At 51.7% G+C, this 11485-nt stretch overlaps 1 protein-coding gene across 3 annotated transcripts; it reads left to right on the top strand.

Annotated features, from left to right (window-relative positions):
* The first annotated feature begins 3611 nt into the window (after positions 1-3611).
* Positions 3612-5889, top strand: Ascl2 (achaete-scute family bHLH transcription factor 2). Of its 3 annotated transcripts, XM_005003043.4 has the most exons (3): positions 3621-4192; positions 4290-4934; positions 5504-5889. In XM_005003043.4, the coding sequence occupies exon 2, from the start codon at positions 4336-4338 to the stop codon at positions 4915-4917; it is 582 nt and encodes a 193-aa protein (XP_005003100.1). In that variant the 5' UTR covers positions 3621-4192; positions 4290-4335; the 3' UTR covers positions 4918-4934; positions 5504-5889. The 3 variants fall into 3 exon arrangements, with proteins under 3 accessions (XP_013006343.1, XP_005003100.1, XP_013006342.1); XM_013150889.3 differs by having other exon boundaries at positions 3612-4934; positions 5509-5889; XM_013150888.3 differs by having other exon boundaries at positions 3621-4934.
* Positions 5890-11485: the final 5596 nt, after the last annotated feature.

Consider the following 11485-nt stretch of genomic DNA (forward strand, 5'->3'; position numbering starts at 1 on the left):
TTTCTATGAGCTCCTTAGAGGAGTCAAATCTACAGAGACACAAAGTAGGTTGAGGGTGCCCATGAAGGGATGAGTTCTGGGCCTGTGTGTACTGGAGACAGAGCTTCAGTCTGGGAGATGAGAAAGTTCTGGAGATGGATGGTGGTGATGGCCTCACAGTGGCTGTCACTGTAGTACACATTGTAACAATGGCTTACATGGTAACCACTTTTGAATCACGTACTGCTGTACTCAGAGCTTGCAAGGAAATACACTTAATACAGGACACATAATTTATAGGATTATAATAGTTACCCAAAAATCAAATGAAGAAGAGTGCAGATCTGTCCATGCACTAAAAACTCACAAAGAATCCAACTGAGAGCCTGGATTCCACGGCAATGTCCTGTATGAATCCAGCTGAAGACCTAGAGCCTGGGGCAATGTCCTCCAGGAATCCAACTGGAGGCAACGTCTCACACAAATCTGTATCAAGAGATGGCCCAAAGATCTGCAGTGGAAGCTGGAAAGCCTACACCAGCAGGATGAAGGATCTGTGTCACCAGGCTGAGTGATCTTCCCTGGAGCCAGGAATCCACACTAAAGGACCAGAGCTCCCCTGAAAAGAACTGCAGTCATCCTCAGTGACAGTGAGGACATAAGTGCCTCTGACTATGAGAACAACTGAATTCGTAACAGGCAAACCAGCATGACAAGTTTCTCGAGGAGAATCAAAAGAGAACCATCTGCCCCACCAGTTCTCCTTTTATGCTACTGGCAACAATCTTTGAAGATGGGCCTTCCACACCCAGAACCATACTGATTCAGTTTATCTGGATGTAACAAGTTAACCATTAGTTAATCTATCATATGTACATACTGGCACACACAAAAAAAAAAATAAAAAAGAATATTTTGTGACATGGAAATATGGTCTGGAATTCAAATTTCTGTGTTCCTAATGAAATTTTGTTGGGCGACAAACATAGTTGATCATTTCTTTGTTGTCTGGTGGCATTTGCTCTGAAATGGCAAAAGAATGTGCAGCAGAGAACGTACAGCCCAGGAGACATGAAATATTTGTTATTTGGTTGTTTAGAATAGAGATTCAAGAGGGGCAAACACTGGAAATGAGTGAACTGGATTGGGGAGAGATACCAGGGTGCAACAACACAGTGTGCCTATGTTTTAACCTTTCCAACCACTTTATTGAGATATAATTCACACACCATACAGTTCATCCAAGTATATGCTTCAATCACAGAGCCACACAGACATCACCCTAGCCCATCTTAAGACATTTTAATCAGTTCAGAAAGAAAATCCATACACAGTCCTTAACCATTACCCCCTGTCCCCTCATGCTTGTTCCTCAGCCCCTGCGGCCACCATTTTGCCTTCCGTCTTGGTAAATATACCTGTCCCGAACATTTCCTAGAAATGGAGTCATACTATACATGGTCTTTTGTGCCTGGCTTCTTTCACTTGTTTTCAAGATTTACTCACAGTCCTGTGATAGTGTGTCTATGGTCTTTATAGCCGAACAGTGGCTGAACCACATTTTATCCCATCTGTCTCTAAGTGGACAGCTGGTTGCTTTGAAACATCTGTGTGGTCACCACAGCCATTCAGGTTGTGGTTCTCCAGGTGCAGTGAGGGGCTATGTCTCAGAACAGAAAGTGACCCAGAAAGTACAGAGACCAGTGTGCCCAGGAGAGAGACAGCTTCTGGAACAAGGGAACTGCTGTGGTGTCAAACGCTGACAGAGACCAGAGGACAGAGGCTGTGGCTAAGTGAGGCCAAGAAATGAAAGGGAAGAGCCATCTCCAAGAGGGACATCGGGCCATGGGGACCGCTGCCTTTAAGCTGCAGGAGGATAGGCTGCCTTGCAGAAAGTAGGAGAGCCAGGATAAGGAAGAGGGAGAAGTGCCTGGGCAGAAAAGGGTGCTGGTCTGGCAGTAGCATGGCAGACACAGGCATGGGCACAGGGCTGTGCCAGTGGACTTGGCGGAAAGAAACAGGTAGCTGGGACTCTGAAGAGCTGCAAATTTCAACAGAAGTTTTGGAGTCCTAGGATTTAAGGGGTCTCAAAGGTTGTTTGGGAGAACCTGGAACCCAGCCTAATGACTAAGCCTAATGAAGATCAAGTGGAGGGCCAGCCCCAGCTGCTGTCCCCCAAGGGAAGCTACTGCTCAAGCAGAAAAGAAATCAACCACCGGTCCACAAGATACTGAGAAATAACAAATCATTGTCCAAGCCACTAACACCCTGGCAGTCTGCAGTGCAGCAGTGAACACTCCAGATCAAGTGTCTCCAGATCAAGCAAGGCCTTTCAAGGTCCAGTGTGCAGGACTCTGGGACTGCTCCTGGCACCTTGGCCTGAAGTCTTCAGATAGAGAAGTCAGGCCATCAGATCTACTTTGTGAGTCACAGTCAGGGAAGGACTTGGCTCTCTGAGCAGACAGGTGCAGAGATGATCCTAGGCAGGTAGGCTGGATTCAGACTCAAGCTCCCTTTCCAGCCACAGCACCCACTTGGGCAGGGGTGTAACTGGACTCATCCCAGCCCTCTCTGAGAAGGCAATGGATGGGTGTTCCTCTGCAGACTTCTGTGGTGGGAAGGTCAAACAGGCCAAACATGATCCTGCAGGGCGCCAGGAGCCCCTGGGCCCCCATTGCACCCTTCTCCTAGCCAGAAGGGAAGGCAGCTCCAAGCAGCTGAGTCACCTGACCCACCGATCTGTTCCCAGGACGCCATGGTCCCTTGGGGGAAAACTGGCCTGGATATCATCAGGAGGACACAGTTCTGGGAAAATGGTGCAGGTTTAAAACTTTTCTATGAGCAGTGAAAGTCCCTGCCCCTCACACCCACAATTTACTCCCATGGGTGAGGAGAAAATTTCTCTCCCAGAGCTTTCTTCTCGCAAATCTTCTGTCCCTAACGACTTTTCCTTTTCCCCACGGGTTGGATCTCAATGTCCTCTAGGGAAGGATGGGAGAGGGAGGAACCACCTTAAGCCACACGGGTGTCATTGAGGAAAAACAGGTTAGGGTAATGAGTGAGATCTAGGAGGTGGGGACAGGAGTGGAGGAGAGACGGGGAAGTAGGGGACAGGATACAGCTAGTGGGGGAGGCATTGGAAAAAGAAGGAGCCTGGTCAGAGCGGTGGGGATAGATCTGGCTGCAGACCAGGCCTGAAGAGAATGGAGCAAAACCTTCAGTACCTTGGCTCAAGAGGTGTCGCGCAGACCCCAGCCTAGTGTGCACAGAAATAACAAATACAGGCTGTGTGCAGCATGACATGGGTGGAGAAGTTTCCTGGAGAACCTGAAGCTTCCACCTCCAGGTCTCGACTACCTCTCACGTTCCACCACAATGAAGGGTTGGTCCAGGTGTGCGCAGGTCAAGAATAGACATCCTAGTGGTTAGGACGGATCAGGGCGGGGCCAAGCGGGTGAGCAGCTTTGTTCGAGACTCTCCTCGGGAGCAGCCACGCGCCAGGCGTACGCTTCCTCCAGGGGGCCGGGCGTGGGGCCGCGCCCGCGTCGATTGGCCAAACCCGAGGCTCGGGATTGGCTGAGTCCATCCCCCCGCCTCCCGGGGTGAAGGAGGCGGGCGGCGGGGCGCGTGTTGGCCCTGGGGGTCTCGGGCGCCTCTCCACAGCTGGGATGTTGCCACTGCCACGCCAGCTACCCCAGCGGGAGCTGAGCGTGTAGACTACGGGCGGTTCTTGGGGCTTGAGTGCTGTGTGCGGGAGGGCGGGGGATACAGGAAGGTTACGCCCGGGACTGCTGACAGTTCCTGGAGGTTGGGACCTCCAGACAGCCGCTGGTCGCACGCAGGATTTGCGTGAGGCGCTCTGGGAGGCGCACTAGGCACCTGCCAGGAGCAAGGGGGCGCATTAGCAACCTGCAGGTTGTGCCCCCGGGCGATTAGGCGGAGAGCGCGCGCAAGGTTTGGCTTTTGTAGAGGGGGAGGGCAGAGCGTGTCTGGAGGGCGAGGCAGAGGAAGGAGGGTGTGAGAAAGGCGGCGGCGCGGAGGAGGGTTATCTATACGTTTAAAAACCAGCTGCCTGCGCTGCGCACCCGCGGAGATTTGGCCGCACGCGCGGGACGCGAGTGCCCGGCGCTTCGCAGTGTGCACAGCCCATCACCCTCTTAGCCTCCTGCACAAGCAGTCCCCGGGCTCCAGACGATCTGGGACAGGTTCCCCGGTGAGTTGCTCGGCAGCACAGCATTCCGAGGCCTTCTTGGGGCGCAGTCATCCCCGTCCCACCGACCGTGCTTCCATTGCGCGCACTTTCTTTGCAGCGCGCCGGGCCTGTGAGCAGGCGCCCCGCGGGTGGATGCGGGCGCGATGGACGGCGGCGCACTGCCCAGACTCGCGCCTTCTTCGCCTGCAGTCCCTGTCGCCTCTGCTGCCGGGCAGAGATCCATATCACCGGAACTGCTGCGCTGCAGCAGGCGGCGGAGGCCCGGCGCGGTGGAGTCCGGGAGCTGCGCGGCGGCCGTAGCGCGGCGCAACGAGCGCGAGCGCAACCGCGTGAAGCTGGTGAACTTGGGCTTCCAGGCGCTGCGGCAGCACGTGCCGCACGGCGGCGCCAGCAAGAAGCTGAGCAAAGTGGAGACGCTGCGGTCGGCGGTGGAGTACATCCGCGCGTTGCAGCGCCTGCTGGCTGAGCACGACGCTGTACGCACTGCGTTAGCCGGGGGGCTGCTGGCGCCAGCCACGCGGCTCCAGGTTTCCCGCGAGCCTCCTGAGACCTCACCCACTGCCACTTCGCCTTCCTGCTCCTCATCGTCCCCAGGCGGCGAGGGTAGTTCAGAGCCCGAGTCTCCGCGCTCCGCCTACTCCTCGGACGACAGCGGCTGCGAGGGCGAGTTGAGCCCTGCGGAGCGCGACCTGCTCGACTTCTCTAGCTGGTTAGGGGGCTACTGAGCGCCCTCCACTCCGAGGTAACTACCTGGCCTCTTCAAAGAGGAAGTGTCGGGGGAAGGGGAAGGGGGACTGGCAGGGTGGGCAGGCATAGCAGTTCGCGTCCAGAGACCCCATCGGAGCAGAGCGCTAGGCCGGCGATAGCTTCGGTTTCACTCACTCTTCATTTCCCCCCAAACTTTTTCAAGCCTGTGCAAGACCTGCGTTTGTTTGTCCGAGATTGCAAAACTTCCTCTCTGGGCCCTGCTGCCAGTGGGGGAGGGTAGGGGGAGCGGCCTTTGGGTCGATGAGGTCCCTGTTCTTGCTGGTCCTCAGCCGAGCGGAGTGCTGGAGGCGGGGTGACTTTGCATTGCAAATCGCCTGCCGGGTCGGGGTGCCGGAATGAGTCGACGGGAGTGGAGTCCTGAGTCACCGCCAGTGGCTCTGCAAGCACCCCGCCCCCGCTCCGCTGGGCCTTAGACCAAGCCGAGGCACCCGAGGACTGAGACTCCAAAGCGAGCAAACGAAACTGCCAACTGAGTTTTGGGAGGCGTGAGGAAGTCGGGGGCTGCTTAGTCGGCAAGAGTTAACACATGTTCTGTCCCGGCAGCGTAGATCTGGACGCCTGGCGGCAGGAGCACCTGTCACCTGGAACCCGCCAGGTGGGGACCGGCCCGTGCTCTGTACCCCCCTAGCCAGGGATCCGGCCAACATTGCCTGTCCTGCCCAGCCTGACAAGTGCTTTGTGGAACCAACCCGCCTGGCCTCTCATGGATTGGCAGCTTCCGCCGGCCCTCCCCAGCTGGGTACCACAGCCTGGATGTTTTTTACAGAGGACAGGATTTTACAAGGACACAAGAAATCTTTTTTTTTTTTTTTTTTTAAAGCACATTAACTTGAACTGCTGGAAGGACTCTTGAAAATAAGAAGACTTATTTTTATACAAAGTAGCCTTAGGCTTGGAGCACAATAAAGATTGTTTGCTTCCCTTCACAACCTGGAATTTTCCAACTTGGCAGAGGTGTGGACCCAGCAGGTCTATAAGGGCAAGTGCCTGGTGGGCCTGCCTCCTCTGAAATCCAGCCTGGGGTCCTTGGTTTGGGCAGTGCTGCTTAGCTGGCCTGTGGGAACACCTATTTTAATGAAAGTGAACTTTATGAATGTGTTAGTTCCATGGATCAGTGGTATCTGGCAGCTCCCTCTCCAGAGGTCGTGACCCATTTCCCAGGTGAGGGCCAGGTACATGGCCCAGAATCTGTTTTGGTTTCTTCTCTAGACATTTGCTACCTTCTCTGAGGTGGGTGCATAGGTGTGAGACTCGAGTTCAGCCAAGCCAGGGCCAGTAGATGCCAGATATACAGACTGCCTATGGAGTTGGAGCCATGAGTTGAGGGGTGGTCTTGACAGGGCTGGTTTTTCTGTGGGAAATTGAAGTCCAGAGGCCACTGACAGGTGCAGCGGTCCAGGACAAGTTCTGTATGTAGGGCTGGAACCAAGACCATCACTGAGCATTCTTCCCTTCCTCTGAGGGACTGTAGGTCAGAGCCCCACGTCCAGAATTACTTATCAGGTGCCCCTGGCAAATCGCTTAACCTGAAATCACACCGACCCCAGGCAGCCTTTCCGGCTAGGAAGGCTTTGGGAGGTGCTGGTGAGTTGTAGCCTGCCAGCCCATGTGTGCTGATCCTGTGCTGGTTGCAGGGGGCTGGGTGGCTATGACAAGGCTCTGCATGTCTTAGCCAAATTATGGGAGCTGTCTTTGGATAGCAGGCCAGAAGACTCTGAAACTACCACCCATACTACCTCCAGGGTCCCCTTAGCTCAGAGAGATGTGGCAGGGTACTGCATGGCTCCACCTTTGACCCTGGGTCTCGGCAGCTTTGAAGTCTCCCTGCGCTGAAAGCACCCTTTTACTGCAAGGGCATGGGAGGGGCTGGGGGATCTTCAGGCTGTTGTAGAGTGCTGCAGGCACTCCTTCCTTCACCAGGGAGTGGTTGGGGCTCAGCCGTTGGAACTCTGTGAGGGGCGTGGCCAGCCTTACTGCAGAGCAGGTGTAACCATGTGGGTGGTATACACAGGTTCTCAGGGTGCATGAGTCTCAGAAAGCAGGGCTGACAGAGCCCCCACCCCTTTTCCGGGGGAGCAGAAGTCCTCAGAGGTTCTCTCCAACCAGGGTCAGTGTTGAATCTGTAGCTGGAATCAAGGGTCAGATGGCCCTAATGAGTATCAAACTTTTGTTTTAAGAGTCTCACTAGTTTGCCCAGTCTGACCTCAAACTTGCAGTCCTTTTACCTTAGCTTCCTGAGTAGCCTGGCTTCCCAAGTACTTCCGAAGCAACTCAGACTTTGTAAGGTTGTCCTTGTTCACGTGTGTGTCTCTGAAGGAAACCCTAATTCCCTCATCACTCCCAATGCACACTGGTTCTTTCATAACCTCAGATCCCCAGCCAATGGCACAGTTTTATCTGATGTGCCTCAAAAGTTTGCTCATCGAGTTATGAGCTCAGAATCTATCTAAAGTCCCCACCAAACTCATGCCATGGGTCTCCTCAGCATTTTGTAAGCATTTTCCCTTAATTTTATTTTTTTATTTCAATTTAATTTAAATTTTTTTAGCATTTTGGCACTAGGGATTGAATACAAAGTCTTTCCACTGAACTGCGTTTTCATCCTTTTTAAATATTTTTAAATTTGGAGACAAGGTCTCATGAAGGCCAGGGTTAGCCTCCCTGATTGTAGGGATTATGGGTGTGCACCATTGTGCATTGCTTCTCTTGGTATTTTTGTTGACAGAATGGCAATGTTCTGTGATGTTCTGACCCTTCGTTGCCTGTAGGCTGGAATCGGGGAGGGCACTCAAAAGCAACTGTGATGAGGCTTGGGTTCAGTGGTTCTGCATCCTGTGACTATGTCCCCATCAGGAGACATGAGGTATGATGACTAAAGCTTTTGTCTAGACAATGACAATTGAGAGTGGATAGTGGCACTTCTGAAGTGGGTCACCTGGGCCCCTGGCTATTTGCTCCTTGTTAGTCCTCTGACCTGTCATTTATAGTGTGAATTAGGTGTCTGAGGTCAGTTTGAAAATAGCAGGAACTGGGATTCAAACCCAGGACTGTTTCATTCCTGTTTTGAACCGTCATCTTCCGTAAAGGTGACCTCGTGGCTCTCCTGGAGAGGATACCCTTAGTAATTCAGCATTCTGGCTGAGCCAACATGGATTGGGCATTGCCTGGTCCATAGGCTCTGTTGTGGGCAGCAGGATTCTTCCAAGAGTCTATGACCCAGGCTTTGCCCTGCCTGAAGGTCAGAAGTCCATTCGAAACAGAAGGTGATCAGTGTGGGATTAGCACAACCTGTGGACAGGGGCAAGGAGTGGTGCTTTTATCCCTGGGTTTCTTCACTCAAATGACCGACCAGTGAGTCTGGATTGAGTGCTGCCCCCCAGCAGATCTGGGATGGGTACAGAGGCAGGAGAACAGTCTGGTGACCAGAGCTCCAGGAAGCTCTGGGGACCTGTTGTTACTTGTGATCAATGAATTGTTCTAGTCTGTTTCTTACAGTGGACACCCTGAGGAGCTCTGTAAGCCTCAATTTAGAAAGTCACTCTTGGTTGTTAAACCAGCAAGGGATGTGCCCTTGAAGATCCTACACTTGGGGCCATGCTGAGGAAACCCAGGAATGGCATCAAGATTAAGCCTGTGGACTCACCCAGCCAGGTTTCAGGCCCATTCATTTGGAGACCTTCAGTGGGCACCCCACTGTGTTGGAGCTTGAATGTGCGTGTGCCACAGACATGACTGTGTGGAATCTGGCCACTGCCTGGCGCCATCTTGCTGACAGATGGATGAGTCAGCTTTGCTGTTGAACCGAAGGAGACACGAAAGGGTCCAGAGCAACAGCAAGGCTCCTGGGGTACACTGTCTAGGTCCCTCAGTTTCTCAGCCATCTGTACAATGCTGGCTTATGTTGCTGCTGCCTGTCCAGTGAGCCAGGCCAGTGACATCCTGACTCACTTGACCCTTAAAGCCACGATACAGGACCATGTGACTCTTCTTACTCAATAGCAGACCCCCAACCTCTGGGAAGACATTTCACCAAGGTCAAGGTCATGGACTACCCACTCTGGCTCTGGCTTCTGGGTGAGGGAAGGGGCTCTGGGAACCTGCCCGTCAGTCAGCCTCTGCTGTGTCAGGAGCTCCAGGTGCTCCATGGATGTAGAGATGAATCCCCATGTCAGCAAGAGTCCTTCCAGAGCTGGCTGGGAAATTATTTGGGACCAGGACAAAATGAAAATGTGGCAGTCCATCATGGTTTAGGTCCCAAATGGCTCCCAAAGGCCCATATGTTGAAAGCTTGGTCCCCACCGCTGGGGTGGTGGTGGCGGAAGAGGCTATAGAAGGAGGGGGCTTGGTGGAGGGAATTTGGGCCCTTAAAGGGGGATAATGAGACCCTTTCTGTTAGCTTCCTGGCTGCCATCTGTACAATGGCAGCTTCTTTGCCATGCCCTTCCACCATGGTGTGCTGTGCCTGCCACAGGTCTAAAAAGCAGCAGGGCCAACTGATTATGAAATGAAACCTTTTAAAACTGTGAGCCAATGGGATGTGTAGCACCTGTAATCCCAGCACTCTGGGAAGCTGAGGCAAGAGGGTCAAAAGCTTGAGCCTAACCTGGGCAACTTCCTGAGACCTTTCTCAAAAAGAAAAAGGGCTGGGAATGTAGCTCAGTGGAAAGACCCTGGGTTCAAACCCCAGTATGCAAACAAAACAAAACAACTATGAGCTAAAACAAATCGTTTCTCCTTTTAAGTTGGTTACTTCAGATATTTTTTCACAGCAGTGTAAAGCTGACACACACTCCTTAATTTAAAAAAAATGGAAAAAATACAACGTTAAATGTTCTAAAATATAAGACTTCCCTTTCTTCTATGGGAAGTTTGTCCCTTGACTTCTGGTTTCGGTTTCCATTAATTAATGCCATTCTAAGTAAGAAATATGTACTAGGATTTAAGTTACAGTTGCCCTTCCATTTACTAGGATTCAACCAATTGTGATTCAAAAAACTGTTAAAAATATTTCATTCATACTAAACATGGACAGACTCTTTTTGATCATTATTTCCTAATTAATAAGAGTATAATAATTATTTACACATCATTGAGGTTGTATTAGGCATTGTAAGTAATCTAGAGGGAATTTAAAGTATACAGGAACATGTGTGTAGATTCTATGCAAATACCTAATTTTATAGAAGGGGCTTGAACAATAGTGGGTTTTTGTGGCCTGGCAAGTGGGTGTTTCCTGGAACCTATCTTTGCTGGTACCAAGGGATCATTAGTATGAATTTTGCCTCCCATCTTTGTATCATATCATGCCAATTTAAGTACAAACGTAAGAACATTTAGCTGGAGGGCAGAATCGCTGAAAGGACACCATTTGTATTTTGCAGGTAGCACATACGCTTTAATTCCATTGTTCCCCAGAACAGTGGAGGTGCTGCACAGATGAAAACAGTGATTTTCATTTCAGCCCTTGATCCACAGGCTGCTGGCATGCTCCACCTCCACTTACTGATGGGCAAAGAACGCTGAGAGAGAAAAGGAATGGAGTGACCACTGCCACTTGTCACTAGGTTCAGCATAAGCAGTTGAGTAATGCCAGGAAATCTCCAACTAAGACAGACACGCTGGCCCCTCTATCCTTCAAGCTTGTTAGCATACTATTGTTTTCCTCTCCCATTTCAAAAATTTATTTATTTATGTTTTGAGACAGGGTCTTTCTACGTAGTAGGCCAGCTTTGAACTCACTTATGTAGCCCAATCTGACCTTGGACTCGCAGTGATCCTCCTGCCTTGGCCTTCTTACAATCGAGAGCCACCATACCTGGCTCTCCTTGGATTTAAAGCAAGTTTGGTTTGAATGAAAATGTACCTGGGCACCCCCTTGCTTAGCTTCAGAGGAATGTACCCACTTTGGACTTGCTTGAGGGGCTTTATTTATAATTTTTCTTTGCTCATGGGCATGCTGCACTGTCCATGGCGTTCATGTGTGAAACATAAGTTCAAAGATATTGACATTTTGAGATTCTCAACATTAATACTAACCCTAACCTTAGCATTACATCTAGTATGGAGCCCTGCAGAAGTCCTATGCCCAGGAAGCTGGCCTGGGTACTATCATCCCCCTACACCTTGAGCTGGGACTGGCGGTGCCCTGGAAAGGAGCCCCAACACATTACTTATCCCTGCTCCATAAGGAAGCATAGGAATTTCAGCTGACCAGAGTCCACAAGCCCTACTCTGCTCCCAAAGGTTAGGACAGGGAGAATTGCTGTGAATAGCCCAGGGGGTCCACGCACTCTTTCTTGCCCAAGGTGACCTAAGGGACCTTTACTCTTCTGGAGACCTCAGCAGCAGAGCCATGTCCAAAGACAATTGGCCTGAGAGGTCAGGGAGGAGGGACCCTACTGTTGATGGCTGCAGGGCATTGGGGTGGGAACCATAGGCAGGGCCTGGGTCCCAGTCTTTCTCCCATGAAGTTGGGGAATGATGGGACAATGGCTTTCTCAAGGTGGCCTGAGCCCGTGGACTGTG

The sequence above is a fragment of the Cavia porcellus genome, unplaced genomic scaffold (genome assembly GCF_034190915.1).
Source record: "Cavia porcellus strain 051 isolate PalLab524CR breed Dunkin Hartley unplaced genomic scaffold, mCavPor4.1 scaffold_17, whole genome shotgun sequence".
NCBI lineage: Eukaryota > Metazoa > Chordata > Mammalia > Rodentia > Caviidae > Cavia > Cavia porcellus.

Bases quoted from the DNA above. Each gene is read 5' to 3' on its own strand.
- Ascl2 (XM_013150889.3), top strand. From the start codon at position 4,336: ATGGACGGCGGCGCACTGCCCAGACTCGCGCCTTCTTCGCCTGCAGTC.